Genomic DNA, 21518 nt, shown 5'->3' on the forward strand with positions numbered 1-21518 from the left:
CATGCAGTGGGACCAATAATACAAATATCTATTACTCACAGGTCATAATTAAGTAAAGGTCTTAGGTCCAGTGGGACCCACATTTACTAATACCCCTCAACTAAATTTCTTGACAAAATAACTCTATGGTACCCACATTTACCCCTTCTTTCTCTCCGATTTTTTTTATTATTAGGAAAATAAATACAAAAATATCGACAATAATGAATAATTTTGGTAAAATATGAAATCTAAGAAAACAGTAATGGATTATACGTCTGATGGATGTTATAAACCATAACGTTCAGATAATTTAAATTAATTAATCACTAATTAATGAAAACAGAAAAAAAAAATAGGCCATCACCAACTATGCTAAATTTAGAGGTTATGTCTGGACGTTAGTGTTGGTAATGTCCTTATTGATTTTTGGTTCATCAATAATTATTAATTGATTTAGATTATGTGGACTTTATGGTCGTAATGTCTGTTGGACGTTATAAACCATAACGGTTTTACTAGATTTCAAATTTCGCTAGATTCGTTCTCTGTTATTAATATTTTTTTATTAATAAATATTCGGTTCTTTCCCTCCCTCCTCCTTACTCTCACTGATTGGATCAAAAAAAAAAAATTACCCCCGCTGTTAGCTATTAATTAATTCATCTATTCAAGTTTGTTTGTTTCATTTTTTTTAATATTTTGTTCATATTCTCAGATGTGCAAACTGTATTTGGTGATTGTCTAAAAGAAACATTTGTTCCTGAAATTGGCTATGATCGGAAGCAATGATAAAGGAGAAATGTGTTCATTTCATAGAAAGAGAGATGAATAAAGATAGTGAATTTCAATTTTAAATTGTTTAGTCGCATTCATTATATTTAATGAGATGAATTCATTAATGAAAAGAAAAAATCATCCATATTTTCATCAAATTTACAAGAGCTTTCATCTTAATTTAGTTGATTATATATGCACCCAGATTACAATGTTTTTTACTGAATGTAAATAATTAACAAAGCAGGGAATTCACCGAAATTTTTATTAATAGAAAATATATTAAATAAATATCGAGATTAGAGAACGCTTTTGGATTTTTTCCGAGATATAGGAAAAACGCGATATATTATCACGGCCTCTGGATGTTATGGCTTATCATGGTCAAAATTAGTGCTTAATTAACTAGATTAACCATTCTAACTGAACCAGGAAAAAAATTAGAAAAAAAAACCTTGTTCGCTATAGACAGGAACATCTAGGAGAAAAAAAAGGAGGCCTGTTCGTGATAGAGAGTAACGACCAGAGATATGGTGATATATACCAAATAGTATTGTTGTTATATATGGCATTATTTGACAGCTTGATACTTGGGGTTTAGTTATGCTTGGAATATACAAATATCTCAGCTAAACTACATACAAACAAAAGACTAACACAGACATCATCAAACAGTATTTTCACATATTATATAATACATGTGGTTCAGTAGAAAGTCGTCGTATAGACCGTCAACACTCGCGTTCCCAGTAAATGACAACAGAGATTGTGAGGTGCCATCCACATCAGCAAAATGGTCTGTATAAACTGCCTATACAAAATTACAAAATTAATGTTACAGAGAATCTGCTTTGTTTTTACAACAGAGTTCTAATTTCAAAGCAGCAAGCAAAGACGGTCAATGTTGCATTTGAATTTTTTTTTCAAACCTCTGGCCGTGATACTCTATTACGGCCTTTTTTTTTTTTTTTTTTACAAATCTCTGACCGTGATGGAGTATCACGGCTAGAGTTTTTTTTCAGTTTTTTTCATGCACGGTTCAGTTAGTTGGATAAGGGAATTAATTAGCGCTAATTCTAGCCGTAATAATCTATTACGTTTTTCTTATATCTCAAAAAAAATCAAAACCGTTCTCTAATATTAATATTTATTTTATTTAGTTTCTATTAATAAAAATTTCGGAGGAATTCATGTTATATTAGGTTTTAAAGCTTTTATTATTTGCAATGCATGGCCTCTCTTAGAAATTATTTTATCATCAAATTTTTTTCTCTATTTCTCTGTTTCTTTCTCTATCTCTATCTCTATCGTTCCTTTTTTTCTGCTGATCCGTGGAGGTGGCAAATTGACATTTTGGGGTTGGAGCAAAGCTAGGATGTGATGTGCTCATCAAGAAAGTTTGGTGAGCACAACTTCAAAAGCAAATAAGATCGGCTTCAAATGATGAATTCAGACCGTTGAAATCCATGTACGTACTTTATAAGTGATGCATGTATATACAAAATTTTAAAAGTTTTGAATTCATTTGCTACAAGGTCAAGCGGTCAAAGAAATTAACATTTTATAAGTTGTTTTATATATTTACTTTTCATTATTTCTTTGACCGCTTGACTTTATAGCAAATAAATTCGAAACTTTCAAAATATTACATGTACATGCATCACTCATGAAGTACATAAATTTCAACGGTTTGAATTTGCCATTTGAATCCGATCCGATATGTTTTTGAAGTTGTGCTCACCAATCCTTCTTGGTGAGGACATTACACTCTAGCCTTGCTCTTGGAGTTGGCAACTTGGCATGCATGTCAGGTTCGGTAGAAGATTTAATTATTTTATTGTTTAGGGTGATTAATTTAAGTTGAAATTCAACTCTTTGAACAAGTCAGTCTCTATACGTACAGGACAAATATAACAACGACAAGGTTGGTTGGTTGTTTAGTATCAGGTCAAAAGAGTGAGTTCCAGTCAAAGTAACTGTGTATACTAATAAGTTGTATACATGGTTTCTACAAGGCATAAGTGTTTGATTTTGACAACCATACACGTTTTATTATTTAGAACCGTGTATGTTTTGATTTCTTTTAAACAATTTATAATTGGATAGCTCCCATATATTTACTAGTCATTAACAATACTACTATGGTTCTCATCCTAGATGTTGCTTTTGAATTAATGCTAACCTCTTAGAAATTATTTTATTTTCAAATTAGGCAGAATTTCATATATACCACTCAAAAATTCTGAAATTACATATTTACCATCCAAATTTTTATAATTACTTATTTACCATCTAAAAATCCAATAACTCACATATTTACCCAATATAACTTTAGCATATATCAAAAATACCCAAAACTTAGATTAATTATGTTTAATTTTCTTAAAACTATAATTAATCAAGGATTAACTTAGCATCCTCTCTTTCATACCTTAGAACCGTTCTTATTTATATCCAATATAAAAGATTAAAAACAGATATTCCAAACTGAGTCAGTAACAAAACACAGATTCTCAAACTCAGTTACTACTTTGATAATGGGTTATGATATCAGTGTCGAATTCAGTATGAGTTATTTTGTTGAAAAAGTTGGAACAGTTACTTTGTTTTTAGACGATCAAGCTGGCACTAGTGAAAAAACTGAAATCAGGATCGGCCTATTTGGATCGGCTGTATGAACCAACCGATACTAATACCTATCTGGATCGGTTTTATCAATAAAACCGATACTAAAAGCTAATGAAAACACAGCACATGAACTAATTGGATCGGTTCTTAGCTAAGAACCGATCCTAATACTTGATAATTAGGATCGGTTCTTAGCTTAGAACCGATCCAGATACTATCTGGATCGGTTCCTATATAAGAACTGATCCTGATACTATTTTTTTTTTCAAAGATGGTTCTGCAAAAAAAAAATAAAATAATAGTATCAGAATCGGTTGTTTATAAACAATCGATCCTGATACTATTTTTTTTTTCAAAGTTGATTCTGCAAAAAAAAAAAAAAAAATAGTATCAGGAACGGTTGTTTATAAACAACCATTCCTGATACTATTTTTTTTTTTTTTTTTTTTGCAGAACCATCTTTGAAAAAAAATAGTATTAGGATCGGTTGTTTCAAAAAACCGATCCAGATAGTCCATTTTAGGTTTTTATTTTTCCGCGCTCATCCCTTCTCTCCTTGCGTCTCTCCATTATTCAAAATTACAACTCTCTCAACTCCTTGTCTCCTCTAGCCGCAAGTCTCCTCCTCTCCCTCCGTCTTGCCGTCTCCTGTCAGTCCGATCGGCTCAATAAAAAGAGTGCTCGGTGCTCAACGCAAGTGTGCTCGGTGCTCGGTGCTCGGCCCTCTCCTCTCAGTCCGCTCGCCTCTCAGTTTAGGTAAATTTGCTAGATTAGTTTTGCTAGTTTAAGTAATTTCAAATTATCAAATCAATTCAATTCGGTTTCAAATCAATTCGGCTGGTTTAGTTTTGGATTGAAATTACATGGGATGGTATTCTGTTTTATCAAATCAATCCAGTTTCAATTCTTTGGGTACCATAAATCCTAAAAGAATAATATTGCAATTTTTCTTCAATGAAATGACAAATGGAAGCAAGCCCGATTGTGTGAATAAATGGATATGATATATGTTTTTGGGTAAATTGATATATATATCTCTGTGCTTAGATAAATTATGATCTATGTTTTTTGAAACAACCGATCCTAATACTATTTTTTTTCAAAGATGGTTCTGCAAAAAAAAAAAAAAAAAAATAGTATCAGGATCGGTTGTTTATAAACAACCGATCCTGATACTATTTTTTTTTTTTTTTTTTTTTTTTTTGCAGAACCAACTTTGAAAAAAAAAAATAGTATCAGGATCGGTTTTTTATAAAAAACCGATCCTGATAATTTCTATTTGGATCGGTTATTTAACCGATCCAGATTATTGTAGTATCAGTATCGCCTTCATCAGGATCGGTTGTATTCCGATACTAATATGCGTATATAACCGATCCTGATTCCATATTTTCCACTTGTGTGGAGTTGGAATCCTTAAATCCGAGTCTGTTGCCCCTTTTCTCTGAGTTTAAGCGGGAGAGACGAGATGAGGAGAGAGTTTAAACGATTAATTGATGGTAAATATTTGAGTTTACAATCTTAAACTTAATTAATCTCATTTTTTGATTAATTGAGTAAATATTTGAGTTATTAGATTTTTAGATGGTAAATATGTAATTATAAAAATTTGGATGGTAAATACGTAATTTCACAGTTTTTGAGTGGTATATATGAAATTCTCCCTTCAAATTATCTCTCTCGTCCCATTTTTTTTTTTCTTTTTCTGATCCTTGGAGGTGGCAAATTGACATGTGTGGGGTTGGCAACTTAATTGGCATGTACAAGTCATTGTCAGGTTTGGTAGAAGATTTAATTATTTTATTGTTTCTTAGGGTATTAATTTAATGTGAAATTCAAACTCTTTGAACAAGTCAGTCTCTATATATTTCAGGTCAAATTTAACAACTACATTTACCCATACAGGTTGGTTGGTTCGTCTTTTGTTCATGTGGACTTAAGTTGTGCAATTGTGTGAAGAGGTGGTTGAGACAAAGATATTAATTACTAATAGGGGTTTTGGTTGCGAGACGCGAATGAGTAACACAGTTTGAACTAAAAAATAGTATTTGGAATCTGAGCAAAATAATACACGGTTTTTAAGAAAAGACTGTATAAAGTAGTACATCAGTATTATTAAATTGAGCACACATAAATGTGACTTCCGGAAATGGTTCAAAACTTTCAGACCGTTTGTGTATGTTGGGGCCTTTTTTTTGCCCGAACGCCTTCTTTCATTATACATTATTAATGTGCAATTTTCTCACATACGTGTATAATACGTCATAATATGTCATGTATGGTTCTGTTTTATGTACTAGTTTTATGAATTAAACAAACATTAATTACTCACAAGTCACAAGTAATGGTCTTACGAGAATTTTTTAAATAAATTTTCTAAGTATGATGTATGCGCAGACAAAAGGTTGCTTTATTGATAAACTTTAGACAAACTTTAGACTATTTTTTTTTTTTTTTTGAGAAACAACAAGGGTCTAGCCATCATTTTCATTAACCATGTGTGGTTACATAAGTTGAGTTTCTGATTAGAAACCCGAAAGTACAGAGTGAAAGTGAAAGGAGACATAAATATCATTAGTATCCATATTTTCATGGAAAAGGGTGCATAAAAATCCAACTTCGAAGTCATACATGTACAGTTGATGCATTTTATCTCCATTCTTATATTATGCATATAGTTGTTCTTATCCGTCAACAGCTGAGGTTGAAAGATGAAGTTTTGAATTAAATATCAACCCTCCAATTACATAATATGTATTATTTTGATTAAATATATTTATTTTATGTGTAGAAATCTAAATTTAGTTGAAAACAAACTCGCCACATAAACTACTACATGGTTTGTCATAATTAAAATTGAATGAATCTCTAGTAATCTATTTGCTTATTTATTCTTAGAGTTATTTTCGATTTTTGCAATTAAATTATTTCCTTATTTAATTATTTTCTCCGTTTCAATTCTCCTCTTCCTCTATAGTTTCGACAATGAAAATGGAAACCATCATATCCTTTCGAATTTTGTTTAGGGCTACTGTATCTTTGTAAATAGATGAATAATAGATCTTGTGCTGATGGAAACAATTATATATTTCTGATCTGGAGAGAAAATGAAGAATATCTAAAACTTTTGTGTAGAGAAATTATCTGTAGATAAATTTCCATCAAGAATATATATAGAGAAAATTCTTATTGAAGCATTTAATCATATCTTTTCCAATTTTATTTCTTTACAGATTAATAACATGTCTTGTTTGTGGAGAAAATTAGATATTGAATTATAAATTTCTTTACAGATTAATAACATGTCTTGTTTGTGAAGAAAATTAGGTATTAAATTATAATGATACTTTAATAAAAAAAATTCATGTTATGTTTGATCCATTTTTTTTTATTTGTTGTGATTTCTTTAATTGTTATTTATTATTTAAATTTCTTTTTTTTTCATTTGTGTTAATTTTATTTTCATTTAAATATATTTTTTCTTAATTTTATGTGAATGTCCAATAAAAATGTATCTTCATATTCTATTCAATCTTATAATATATCTCTGTTGCAACGTACGTGCAAAATACTAGTTTATTACAATATATACACAAATTTCTTCAAGTCGCTAAGTATATATAAAATATAGTTATAAAATCAACAGCTAATAGACAGAGCCACCACGTACACTTGATAGTAATGTTTCGGAATAATGGAAAGAAAAGGGTTCTCATGGTTTAATTATAAATACAGCTCAGTCTCCTCGGAGATGGGAAGCAACCCTACAAAATATTGAGCAATATTGGTTTTGGTTTATTTTTAATTTTCAAGCACCATGTTTATTAGTAAGCTTTTCTCGTTATGGCCAGTAGCCGTCGGTCTAATGCTATGCTGTTTATTCTCCATCCCCTGTGGGGCCAAGATTCATCATCGTACTTTTGTTGTAAGTGATTTCTCTGCTATCACAATTCACAATTAATATTGGTATAATTTTTTTTTAATTCATGAGTTATAGTTTGAATATTCAAGAAATAAAATAAAATCTTCACCAGAAATATAGGACTTGAAAAATATAACTTGCTATAATTGAGAGTTAGATTTAACAATAGTATCGGATTGAAAATTATTCGATGTCCAATGTAATTTGTAATCTGAATCCACTTGCCTCATACTCAAAAAGGCATCTTTTTTTCTTTTCCAAAAGGCTAATCCAACTCATTACCTCATTGGGTTAGGTAATTAGAAGAGGATGATCAATATGGTGATTCAAATAACTTTAGATATTTTTCGTTATAGTAGATAAAAATAAACAAACATTGCGATCAATTAACAATACAAAGTAAATAGATAAAGTAAGAGAGGATGGCATGCGGAATGTTAATGGAATTTGTCTTAAAATGGCAGTCTTTGAGACAATGCAACTTCGTCAGCGCACCTTTTCTATTACTCAATGAAAAAATGATACAACTAGTGACATAAGAGCCCAACACACGTGGAAAGTCACACACAACTCCTGTACAAGGTTGAGCCTAAAAGCTCCAGTTGGGGAGTCCTATGCAGAGGATTATCACATAACTATGAATATATGTAAGCGGAAACGCTCGAGCTGGTGAGTGCTTAATACCCTACAAATGGGAAGTCACGCAGCTATTCCAAAGGAGCACTAAAGTAGATCTCCACACTATAGAAGTGATCGGTACCAGTTAAAAATAAAATATACTTACAGCTAGAGAAACCAAACTATGAAGTATTAACTTATAAGTTTTAACTTGATATATGTATATATATATTTTTTATTTTTTGATATTTCCCTTAAACAGATTCAAGAAGCTACCTACACCCGGCTCTGCAATCATACAAAGAGCATGCTAACTGTCAATGGATCATACCCGGGACCCACTATATATGCTCGCAGAGGCGACACAGTCTATGTCAAGGTCATCAACAGAGGGAACAAGAACATCACCATCCACTGGTACTATACAGAAGGAATCTTTTATTTGCACTATTAATTGAGGATTTATTACAAGCCTAAAGGATATGTTATTTGCAGTTTTGCACTATTAATTAAGGAATTATTTCAATACATGCAAGACTAACAAGTATTCATCTAATTTCTATAGGCATGGCATAAACCAGCCAAGGGACCCGTGGTCAGATGGACCGGAATACATTACTCAGTGCCCTATCCAACCAAGAGCCAACTACACACAACGGATCCAATTTACCGAAGAAGAAGGCACGCTCTGGTGGCACGCACATAGCGAATATGATCGTGCTACTGTTCATGGTGCTATTGTTATTTACCCGAAGCTCGGAACCACCTTCCCCTTCCACAAACCCTATAAAGAATTCACACTGATTCTAGGAGAGTGGTGGAACGAAAACATAACATATGTGTACCAAACTGCAATTGATGGCAGTCACTTCAAACTGTCTGATGCCAACACCATCAATGGACAGCCTGGTGACTTCATGCCATGCTCATCAAATGGTAATTTATTGTTCCCAGTACAGGAAGTTGTTTATTTATAATGCAAGTTGTTAATGCTTCATAAGATGGACATTCTCTTTGACAATGTTTGTTTCAAATACAATGTAATCTAACTACATATATCTTTCATTTTTATTTTTGTTGCAGAAACTTTTAAGGTACAAGTTGAACAAGGAAAAATGTACCTACTCCGTGTAATAAATGCAGCCCCGGAAAATGATTTCTTTTTTCGGGTTTCCGGTCACAATGTAACGGTAGTTGGAGCCGACGCCAGCTATACGAAGCCTTACGTGAATGAATTTATCATGATTACCCCGGGCCAAACGATGGACCTTCTCTTACAGGCCAATCAATTGCAAAACTCATCTTCCCCCTTCCGTTATTACATCATCGCGGATATATACTTTGATGGAAATTCGAACGCAATTAGAGATGCCAATACGACCGTAGCTATTCTAGAATACAAAACTAATCATTCTGCGCCATCAGTGAGACCGGTGTTCACCTCCTTACCAAAATACAACGACACTAATGCATCAGCTGCGTTCACTAGCGGTCTTCGCTCGCTGGCCAACTTAAATGACCCCGCGGTCGTAACCCAATCTGCCGATGTCAATATGTATATCACGCTATCTGCGAATGAACAGATGTGCCATAACAGCTCATGTCTTGGTCCAAACAATACTAGGTTAGCTGCTAGTATGAACAATGCTAGTTTCCAAAACCCGAAAATTGATGTGCTAGATGCATACTACAATTCTATTGCTGGTGTGTACACCACTGACTTCCCTGACCAACCACCGTCCTTCTTTGATTTTACTAATGCCACCAATGAAGATAACCTCACATATGTTGATAAATCAACAAAAGTAAAAGTGCTCGAGTATAACTCGATCGTGGAGATTGTGTTTCAGGGCACTAACATAGTAAACGGATGGGTCACCCATCCAATACACTTGCACGGCCACAGATTCTATGCCATTGGAAGAGGAACTGGCAACTTCAACAACACAACAGATCCTCTGAGTTACAACTTGGTTGATCCGCCATATCAGAGCACTTTGGGTGTGCCGAAGAACGGTTGGGCAACTATCCGCTTTAGGGCAGCTAATCCAGGTGAGTTTATTGTTTTTCCTTTTTTTTATATCAAATTATTGAATCTTTTTATTTATTTAATTTTGACAATCAAAGGTGTTACACAACTACAATGAGAATAATGGCCTGTTTAGCAATACTTGATTAGATAGTTGATTTGACCTAATTAAGTAGCTCGGAAAAATTAATCAATTAGTAGATTAATTACTTGTTACAAATTGTTGTTTTGAGTATTTTTCAGACACTAATTTTCAACATATTTTGGTTTTGCAATTAACTTAGGAGTTTGGTTCATGCACTGTCACTTAGAAACACACACAATATGGGGAATGGATGTTGTGTTTATAACAAAGAATGGTAATAGTACAGAGGCTAAAATGCTGCCTCCCCCTGCCGACAAGCCTCCTTGTTGATTTTACTCAAGCATTGTATTATTATTATTATTATTTTTCGAAGGTGATTTTTCACTGGTTAATTTATTGTATCTTGGTAGAGAAATATTATATATGGTTGGTTGGATTTAATTTGTTACATTTGTAATGGATAAACGACAGCAACAGTATAAGCTGCAACCAATAATAAATAAGATGGGTGGTTCTTGTAATATTGAATTATATTTGTGGAATATTTGTTGACTTGTGGATATATATCTTGAATGTTGAATATTGTCTGATATATATTGTTTATATATGTTGAATATTGAACATTGTGATAATTAAATTAAGTAGAGTTTGGAATTAACTTTAGTTGATTTACTAAAACAGTGTACGAGATCCATTGGTGAATTATTTCTAGGCCCAAAAAAGGAGCTCAAGTAATTGGGCCGAGATAATGAATCACCTCCTGGAAGAGATATTTGACCCACAAGTCCTTCAAGGTGCGTTTGGATGTAATACTGGGAATAGCAAGAATAGCGCTAACTTAGAGATAGCGCTATTCCATCATTTTAATATATATAGTAAGCAAGAACAACGCTAATTTCAAAAATAGATCTATTCTTAGGATGATCCAAACGTAAAATAGTGAAAAAAAATAGTCACTAACTCAAAAACAATGCTTTAACATTTGATGGATTACATAATTAAACTTTAAAAAGACGTTTAAGAGATTTAGTCGCATCCTAAACTTAATTTATATTATATTTGTTCCCATGTGGCAATTGCAGTATTCAGCATCATTTGTTGTTAACGAGACTACAAATTTCAAACTTTTTTATTAATAACATTAAAATATTAACAAATATAGAAAATGACATTATTTTTTTTTTTGGAAATTCTAAAACAATTTTCACTTGATAATCCAACAGAATATATAATTAATTCTAATGGATTATTATAAGGAATTGCATGAGCCTAATACCGGTGAATTATCTAACATAACTATCAATGTTTTCATTTTAATATTAAAATATTAAATTTCCGCTGGTTGAATTGAATACTAGTAATATTTTAATCGGAAAAAAACAAAAAAAAATGTGAGTCGAGATGTTTGAATACAGCGGAAACAAACAAAAGTTGAGTTGAATGTTTGAATTAAATGTCAAATATTATAATGTTTTAATAGGAAACAAACAAAGTTGAGCTGAATGATTGAATTGAATATTAAATTTTATATTTTCTTATAATTTCTTTGGTTGAAGTTCCATTTCAGCCTTTTTAATTGAATGTTTGAATATCCTGATAGTATTTAATAGGAAACAAACATACATCGAGTCAACAATTTTATTTTTTATAATATAATAATATGAAATTATAAAATTTGATTGTTCCACGAATAATCCAGCAATATAAGGCCCATACAATTCAACAGAATTGACTATGTATTTTGCTGAATAGTCTAGCAGAAATATTTCTTCTAGAATCTTTCAAAAACTAATGTCATTTTCTCTAATTTATTATGTTTTAATGTTATTAATAAAAATTTCGGCTGCAAAATTAGTCAAGTGAAAATAAAGATAAGTTCTGGAGTGTCACACTACGACAACAGGGTAGACAACCCGCCGCTCTCATTGGCGCAAAGCATTTCAATTATCAAACATAACAATACATATACATACATTACCAATGACATAACTTACTTTTATTTGTGGCAAGTTCCGCAGTCTTAAAGTTTGACATCATATTTCCTTATCTTGGATTTTGTACCTGAAACCCACAAAGTGGAAAGATGTGAGCTGAGATTGAAAATCTTCTAGTGCGGTATTCAGTTCCAGTCGAGTTATTCTTTGATTCAATCAACTAAGCCAAACATAACCCAAGTTCAAATATATGAAAATAGGATCAATAAGTTGAGTTCAAAAGACATCTTTTAAAACTAAAACCTAAACAACACCGAGCACATTTATAAGAAAATAATAATGACAATAGAAATCCAAGAGACAATTTACAAGTTAAACCAACCAAATATCATAATTAAGGTTTCAAGAAGACAGACATTTTTCATCGTATCTTAAGAAGAACCTAATTTTCCAAAGTGCAATGCTCACATATGAAGTAACATGATTATAAATTCAAAATAAGAAATGCTCATATAATGAAATGAATGCGCAATTATCAAATATGCACAATTGTTCAAGTATAGCAATTCCCAAATATTTTCCTTGGTTTATCATGCGTTACAAGTTCTTGCACCAAGCAAATCGGGTCGTGCGCTACTTGAGTATTGCGCCTACACAATTTCTGTTATAGCCATAACCTAAAATTATGCTCTACCCGAATATGGCGCCTACACAGCTCTTGCTATGTGCTACCCGAATATGGCGCCTACATAGCTCTCACTATGCGCTACCTGAATATAGCGCCTACACAGCTGACGCTATGCACTACTCGAATATGGCACCTACATGACCATCGAATTTCATGCTTCAATTCCCATCAAAGTACATACACGATGTTCCATATACAAGCAAATCAATGTGGTCTATAAATGCAAGTCATATTCACATTTCTATTCAAGGTTCATTTATAACAAGTGCATGGTTCAAATACAACTGTGTATCATGCATGCAAGTAAATCATACAAAATTTATGGTTCAATCAGTGGCGAAGCTAGGAATTTTGTCAAAGATAGGTGAACATATATGGACAATCATATATAGTTAATAATTTTTTTATTGTTCCATGCGACACTCTAATTCTAACCCAAATCACTGCTAAATGAATTTGTTAAATAGAAAGTTCAAAAGGATTGTGAACTTCAGGATATCAGTAAGCTAGATTACAGTGGCGTAGCCAGAACTTTAATCAGAGATAGACAAAAAAATATTATTAATTAATTATTATTTTATTATTTATAATTTTCTTATTAAATACTAAAATTGCTGACACACTCTTTCTTTAAAATGAAGATTCATTTTACTTCCAAACAATTCGATGAAAGGTCAAGATAAAATCACGGTTTTAAAATCGGAATCAAAAGTAGAATCGATAAGTTAACCATGAAATGGAAATCAAAATTAGATGAATTTTCACACAATAGAAAAACAAATGAAAAAAATTATTGTATTAAAATTATAGGAAAAAATAGAAAAAAATAATTTGTTCAAATATATTGAGACAAAAGAAAGTCACCTATGTCACCTAGCGTTTTTGAAAATCTAGGTTATGTTATCACCCCTGGGTTCAACTCATGTCTTATGTCATCTATGCATATGCCATGCAACTCAAATCCTCAATGCAATTCATGTTTTATTTCATGCATGCATATTAGGTACTCATAACTAGAAAATAATTCAAGCAATTCCATATAAAAATCCAATAAACAATATAACAAAAACACACAAGTAGTTTAACATAAGCAACAACCATGTTGAAAGAAAAAGTGAGTAACCGACATCCGCACACTATATCATCACTGTGATTAACTATTTTGGAGGTGTCACTTCTATGTTCCCACACTATAACATTTCAACATAATTCACCTACCACAATGCCATATCATTACCCATTCTTTTCAAAATCAAATCACTATTCAGTTTCGAAAATGGTTCTAGAAAGATATGCTCAAAGATCAATTTGATTCAATTAAGAAATTAAGTGTATATTTCAACTATAAATCATGATTCAAATGTTTCCAAACAAATTATACCTTAACTAATTTTACAAAATATGGTAACGTCTCATAAGCAACGAGATGCTTTCATGACAAGCAAGTAGTGCATTTAATATAAGTTAAACTCATGTTTTGGCCCAATCCCTTCATATTATGTCATAAACTAGTCCCTAAGTAAATATAACCATGCCATGCAAAACTGAACTGCAACTAATTAATTATCTACATTTAACTAGAACTCAATCAAACCAATCAATAAGTAATTATCTACACTTAGCTAGAACTCAATCAAACCAATTGACAATTATAAACAAGCTACCCGCAAGCAAATCGCAGTCATCACACAAATAACATGCAATTCCCAGCATATAATAATACTCACAAATAATCAATAACAATAAAATTAGTTAGAAGGATCTAGGAATAACTCGAAATCTACACCTTAGCAATGTCGGGGACGATGTGGTAAGGGCGTTGCCGTGATGCACGTGATGTCGACGCATGAAAAATCTTGCTTGTTCGCGCTGTCTCCATAATTAGGTTACGCATGACCAGTAGAGGTGCACCAAGTCCGACTCACCATGCCTGGCACTTTGCCTGTTGCTTTCCTCTAGTTAAGTACACACCGTCAAGGAAACTCGACATTTATTTATCCATGGACCGTCATCTCCCATACATTTTAGGTTAACTTTGTAGAGAATAGATGGGGATGAGAAGTGGTCAAAGAGGTGCTACGGTGAGAGTAATTTCAAGAAAGAAGATTAGAAGAAATTGAAATGTTAAGGAGCGGATTCCCATACATTTATCTACCGCTTGTATGTTTAGTACTTGTAAAGGATGCCTTTTTTTAACAGAATTTGCTCATATTATTTTATAATAACTTGACTATTTGGTTAAATGTTCAATTATTTCTTTTGCTATTTTATTAATGGGAATCTGATTTTATTAGTACTCTTATAACATGTAATTAGTCTTACAAATATTTATTTAGAAAAGAAAAATAAAATTACATGTAAATATAGTAATGGACTTCTTTGTAATATAAATAAACTTAAGGTCATCAGCAAATAAATTAATTGGATAATATACGTGGAATAGTAATAGAATTTTGATAGAGAATGACTAATAATTAATTGACTATGCATATACAGCCAAACCTAAAATATCGTTTACTCAACCAGGCCAATAACTCAATTGAGCGAATTTTTTTCATTTTTTCTTTTCAAACTTATCCAATTACATGTATAGCCCAATTCAAAACAAACTAATAAAAATCTCCAATGAAGTAAAAACCTACTTCATGTCTACCTCTTTGAATCAAATTTTCCTACACATCCCTTTGATTTTTCAGATCAAATTATCTAAGTCAACCCAACACCAAGCTCCTTTTCTCTTCCCTTCTTCTCTCTCTACACTAACTACAAAACTACAGACTGCTATCAACTAAAAACTGAATCTGATAACATATTCTCTGCAACTAGAGACCAACACGATAGAACACCAATTTCTTTTGTCAGCTTTATACTGATAGAATATAAACATTATTCTATCAGTAGGGAACTCATTTCCAATAGAAGAAATTTTACAATTTCTATCGGTAGGAGTACCATAACGATAGAAGAAGGCGTAGAACTAGAAATTCATGATAGACCAAAGTTGCTAAAATTAAAATGAACAATATGTTGTTGGTGAGAATTGAACCCAAGCTTTCCACAACCACAAAGTAATTTAAAACTACTAGACTACAAGTACACATGTAATATTTTATGAGAGGGCTAGGCTATATAAAAAGTTCTAAAAAAATAAAATTCCATTAGATTTCAATATACATAACCAAAATTTAAAAATCATAGGGTGGCTCAGCACCCATACGGATGAGTGTAGATCCATCCTTGGATAGAAGGAATTTTACAATTACTATCAGTAAAGTACCATATCAATAGATGTGAGCAGCTCTTCTTCTACAGCTCGTATGTTTAGTACCGATAGAGGATGCTTTTTGTAAAACCTAATTTGCTCATATTAGAGTATAATAACTTGACTATTTGGTTAAATTTTATTATTTCTTTTGCTATTTTATTAATTGGAATCTGATTTTATTACTCTTATAACATGTAATTAGGCTTACAAATATTTATTTAGAAAAGAAAAATAAAATTGCCTGTAAATAATATAATGTAATGGACTTCTTTGTAAAAAAAATAAACTTAAGGTCATCAGCAAATAAATTTATTAGGTTTTTGGTGAAAAATTACATTAAATAAAATCATAAAAAAATATATATAAGACATTAATATAAATCATTGCTTCATGATCTACTCTTATATTTTATAACTAAAAAAAATATAATTCTATTGTAACCAAAGAAATTTGAAAGCATATTTAAATGCTCTTGTAATCTCCTCTGTTGTTCAAAATTATTTAATTAATCATCTTGATTATTCCCTTAAAAAATGAAAACAAATATAATCATTTCGAGAAGAATATGATTTCTTTGAAAGATATTAAAACATGAAAATTGAAATATAAATTTGAAAAACTAAAAATTTCCATTCCAACAAGTTGGATTGTAATTTTTACTTGATTAACCTTGAATACTTCATATATATTTGATATTTAAACTCATTTGTGATACTGAAAATTTATAAGATAAAACTGAAAAATTGTGTTACTTGAACTAGTATCTTCTATCTGACCTTGCTTTCTATATAATTCATTCCATACTGTTAAAAAAAAGAATAAAGATTTTTTTCCCCCAGTTTATTTTTCCCATCCATCCCCCAATCATTAATTATATGAGGGGGCCACAACTTCCAGCACAAAAAGACAAAATAAAACGTGTATCAGTTATTAATAATGTGGGGGACCGCTAATTAACTGGGGGACCACTTATATTTGAAAAACTTTACAACTGATGCGTATAAATATGTATACTTATACATGCAAGTATTAACATCTAATATAGTAAGTATTCATATGTAAGATATCAAGTATTTCTTTAAACAATTTTTCTTATCACATACTCATTTTTTACACATTTTATGGTTTTTTTTCTTACTTCAATGTCGCCCATATTTTTGACAATCTGTGAATTATTTTGCGAATCTAAAGTCACAGACGTTTTCTACATAATTCTCTCTTTCAAATGAGATCTATGATGAAGTACTTTTGAGTTGTCCGCTGCGCAAGTATTCATACTTGATATATTATATATTAACACATGCGCGCATATGCATCCATATTTACACGTGACAGTTGTAAAATCTATCAAATATTAGATGGTTACCTAAGTAGTTAGTAATCCCCACTTCATTAGCGGTCCTCACAGGTAATGCATTACGAGGTATGAATACTTGCTCAACAAGATATGAATACTTACACGACAACGATGAATATTTGCATGACGATGTATGAATATTTGCACGACGGACAACCCGAAAGTATGTTATCATGGATCTCATTTGAAAGAGAAAATTACATAGAAGACGTCCATGGTTTTAGATTTACAAAGTTTCTCACAGATCGTTATAAATATTGATGAAATTGAACAGAGAAAAAAAAATCCAACTCTAAAAATGTGTAAAAGATGTGTGTGTGATGTGTCCAGTTTTTTTTTTTGGAAATACTTGGTATCTTAGGTATGAATACTTGATATATTATATATTAACACTTGTACGCATAGGTATCTATATTTGCACGCGTCAGTTATAAAATCTATTAAATATTAGGTTGTCCCCAAGTAATTAATGAAGTTTAGTTAGTTGATGGTCCCCACAAGTAGTTATTGACTGGAAGATAAATAAGGAAAATTGACTGGGGGATAGTTAGTCGATCCCTAAAAAAAATAGAAAATAAAATGGGAGAAGGTGTGTAGACTTCCTTATTTGATCATATTTCTTAATTTTGTTCAACTCTATAAAGGCATCTCTTTTATCTCTCTATCTAGTCTGTATTCACATTTATCTGTTTGATATTCCGGAAAATTAGATGGAAAAAAATCTCTTCCACATGGAGAGATCTTTTTTTTTCCACATCTCCAATCCCTTCTCTTTTTATCTCCATATATACTATTTGTTTAAATGACAAATAATATATTTTTTAAATGACATAAAAAAATAAAAATAAATGAAGACATGATCAATTAATTATCAACCAATCTAAAACTTCTTTAAATAATATTTATAAAATGGATAAAAACATAACCAATTAGAAAATTGTGTGGCCAGTATGTGTGGCGAGGACATATCTAAATAAATTTAGACTTTTTACACGTAAAAAAACATAAAAAGGATGTATAGAAAAAAAAAATAGTAAACCAATTGATTAGAAGATTTATATTCATTCTGAAATTTTATCTTTTATTAACAACAGTTACGAATCAAAACATCTACATACTTAATATAATATTACGAATCGAGATCGAGAATTACATTATTTCAATGGTGAGGTACTACAATTGTCATGTCACCTGCCGTTACCAATAAAATAAATATTAATTACTCACAAGTCATAAGTCATGGTCTTATGAACATATTTTTAATTAAATTTTCTAAGTATGATGCGTGCGCAGACAAAAAGGTTGCTTTTTTCAAGGTTGACAAAAAGGTTGCTTTATTTTCACAACTTTACACTAATCATTATCATCCATATTTGCAAGGAAAAGACCAGGTATATAAAATTCTGAGTCCATAGTCATACTCGTACAGCTAATGCATTTTATTTATTACAACATATAAAAAAAATTCTTCAAGTAGGTGTACATAAAATATAGTTATAAAATTTAACAGCCAATGGCCAGTGGATAGGAAACAAACGGATCAGATATTATCTGTCCGGATTTGGATCCATATATGAATTATTGCAGATTCGAATATTCGGATACAAATAGTTTACGAATAGAGATTCGGATACAGATACAGTTTCGATTTAAAATTAGTACGGATACAAATAATTGTTCATATCCGTATATTTTAAGTTTTTAGATATCCGTTTATCCATAAGAATTCACATGCGATTTCTTTTCTCAATCCCAGTTTTCACTGCCATTTCATTGACTTCTTCTCCCATGGAGCTTGTGAATCCACCAAATAGATTAAAATTCGTAGTTGCTCTTGCAAACCAGCGACGAACTATGGTACAATAAAACCGTTCCTTCTAGTATTCTAGACCAAGTATGGTACGCGATAACAAAAATACTGTTCTTTCTAATATCCGAACTATATCTGTATTTGTATTCGTATACGTGTAATATCTGATCCGCATCCGTATCCATTAAACATCTGCACCAGTATTCATCTCCATGTAATATGTAATCCGTATCTGTATCAAAAAAATAAATACATATACAGATATGGTTTTACCACTATCAAATCCGTATGCTATCCGTTTGCACCCTACCAGTGGACCACCACACTTGATAGTAATGTTTTTGGAACAATTGAAAGAAAAGGATTCTAATTTTTTTTTTTGAGAAATGTTCTGGTACCCCGAGCCATCATACCCGAGTGCGTCCCCCAAGTAGTTTAACAGAAAAACCTTCCAATATTGTATAACTTTTATTTCTAGTGCTAATATCCAAACATTTAAAGCTATGTTTATAACATTTTAAAATGTTACTCGCAAGTATATATATTTTTTTTAAACTTTTGTCTGAAAGCATTTCTAGATAGTTTTAACTCTCGACTACTTTTGTTTTCAAGCCAAAAGAGGATAAATTCTTTTCATCCACTCTTTTTTATTTTTCTCAGATCATTATAATTTATTTTTCTGACGATTTATGATGAATTTTACGAATCTAAAAATATGAACATTTTCTATTCAATTTTATCTTTCAAATAAGATCCATGATGAAATACTTTTGAGTAATTTTGAAGTCATTTGTTTTTTTAAAGTAAAACTCATTAGCACTTTTTATTGACTGTCATGTTACTATTGTTTATCGATTGATTAAAAATTGAATACTATAATCCTTGAACTCCATATAATAGAGAAAAAGGTTTAATATATCATAAAGTCTAGCTAGCTACTAGACTTTACTCCAGGACCCTTATGCGCATATGGTGAATGGCCCCAACTGAACCCAATATCGATTGGGTAGGGGATACTGAATGTGAACTGTGACTGTATGACTAATGAAATGTGGTAAGTTTCTTATCATTAATTTTTTTTTCCGATAATGACAGCATTGTGATATTATTTTCATATTGATTCTGTTAACAAATTGTCAGGATAGTTAGAACGGTATAAGTACTGACACGACAGATATATGTTATGGTATTTTCAGTGCTACCCGACTATAAATTATAAAGTTAAGAAACCAAATGTTACAAGACTTAGTGGTTCTAAAGATTAGGTCCCCAAATGTTACCTGACGTTATGGTTTAAAAGATTTAGACCCAAACCATTTATTATGATAAGATTCTGAGAGTTCTGATTTCTTTATCTAATTTTTGTTGTTTAATTGGATACTGTTATTGAGTATTTGCATTCGTCATTATGAAATGAACTGTTTGTTTCTCGTGCAGTAATTTCATTATGAATATGAATTTCCTTTGAATCCAATAATCTGAGTGACAATCAGCACTGGGAAATAATAAATCACTCGTTTCCCCTTGTGGGTTACAAGTTTATTATGCGAAGTCAGAGAAACACTTCTGGGTTATAATTGACAGCATGGCCACCTAAAGGTATGAGATTTGAGTTTATTATATCTGACATGGTGCAAAGAGTATATCTCTAGAATCATCTACTTTAAATGATCAGATAATGGATGTTATTGGCAATGTATAAAAAAATCTACGCCTAGTGTTATATAAATTGAATGGTAAATATTAGACGTGGTAGGATTGTCGCACCTCCGGATCAGAGGTGTGACACAACCCAACAAAATATTGAGAATAAATTTTTAAGCACCATGTCTTTTAGTAAGCTTTTCTCGTTATGGCCAATAGTCATCGGTCTAATGCTATGTCGTTTGTTCTCCATTCCATGTTGGGCCAAGATTCATCACCATACCTTTGTTGTAAGTGATTTCTCTTCTAAATTTTATAATTCGCTTGCCTTTTATCAAAAGGCAACTTTTCAATTTCCAAAAGGACAATCAAACTCATGCGCTCATCACGTACGTGAAGGTTGGAGTTGAGGGATTCAAATCTGCATCCTCCTATTCTTTCATCTGAACCGTTTAAAATCGATCATACAACTTCAATTACATCTGATTTATTTTAATAAATTATATTGATACAAAAGAAAAAAAGTAATTGAGCATTATTTGTTGTTAACGGGACTACAAATTCCAAACTTCTTATTAATAACATTAAAAAATTAACAAATATAGAAAATGACATATTGTTTTTTTCTGGAAATTCTACAAATAATATTTTTACTAAATAATTTAGATTATTCTAATAGATTATTCAAAGTAATTGCATGAGTTTAATTAATACCGTTCATTATGTAACATAACTATCAATTTTTTTATTTTAAAATTAAGATATTACATTTCCGCTGGTTG

At 31.3% G+C, this 21518-nt stretch overlaps 2 protein-coding genes and 1 long non-coding RNA gene across 3 annotated transcripts in view; 2 read left to right on the forward strand and 1 right to left on the reverse strand.

Moving 5' to 3' along the window:
* LOC144557624 (uncharacterized) overlaps positions 1–10260 on the reverse strand; it is a 27687-nt gene extending 17427 nt beyond the window's left edge. Inside the window, exon 1 of the long non-coding RNA XR_013512720.1 lies at positions 10164–10260. This is a non-coding gene — a long non-coding RNA (uncharacterized LOC144557624). The remainder of the gene's footprint in view (positions 1–10163) is intronic.
* On the forward strand, positions 7128–10598 carry LOC144557619 (putative laccase-9). The gene is made up of 5 exons (XM_078306220.1): positions 7128–7309; positions 8187–8341; positions 8490–8860; positions 9008–9976; positions 10238–10598. Exons 1-5 carry the CDS (start codon positions 7202–7204, stop codon positions 10366–10368), a joined length of 1734 nt encoding a protein of 577 aa, XP_078162346.1. The 5' UTR covers positions 7128–7201; the 3' UTR covers positions 10369–10598.
* A 10311-nt stretch (positions 10599–20909) lies between these two features.
* Positions 20910–21518, forward strand: part of LOC144557616 (putative laccase-9) — a 96843-nt gene continuing 96234 nt past the window's right edge. The window contains exon 1 of the mRNA XM_078306216.1: positions 20910–21026. Within this exon, the coding sequence (XP_078162342.1) occupies positions 20919–21026 (108 nt within the window). The 5' untranslated portion in view covers positions 20910–20918. The remainder of the gene's footprint in view (positions 21027–21518) is intronic.

Source organism: Carex rostrata, chromosome 7 (genome assembly GCF_964058835.1).
Source record: "Carex rostrata chromosome 7, lpCarRost1.2, whole genome shotgun sequence".
Taxonomy (NCBI): Eukaryota; Viridiplantae; Streptophyta; class Magnoliopsida; order Poales; family Cyperaceae; genus Carex; species Carex rostrata.

What these genes read in the sequence shown, in the direction of transcription:
- LOC144557619 (XM_078306220.1), top strand. Translation starts at nt 7,202, where the DNA reads ATGTTTATTAGTAAGCTTTTCTCGTTATGGCCAGTAGCCGTCGGTCTA. An exon ending in CATGCCATGCTCATCAAATG is followed by an intron (nt 8,861 to 9,007) that starts GTAATTTATTGT and finishes TTTTTGTTGCAG; the next exon opens with AAACTTTTAAGGTACAAGTT. An exon ending in CTTTAGGGCAGCTAATCCAG is followed by an intron (nt 9,977 to 10,237) that starts GTGAGTTTATTG and finishes CAATTAACTTAG; the next exon opens with GAGTTTGGTTCATGCACTGT.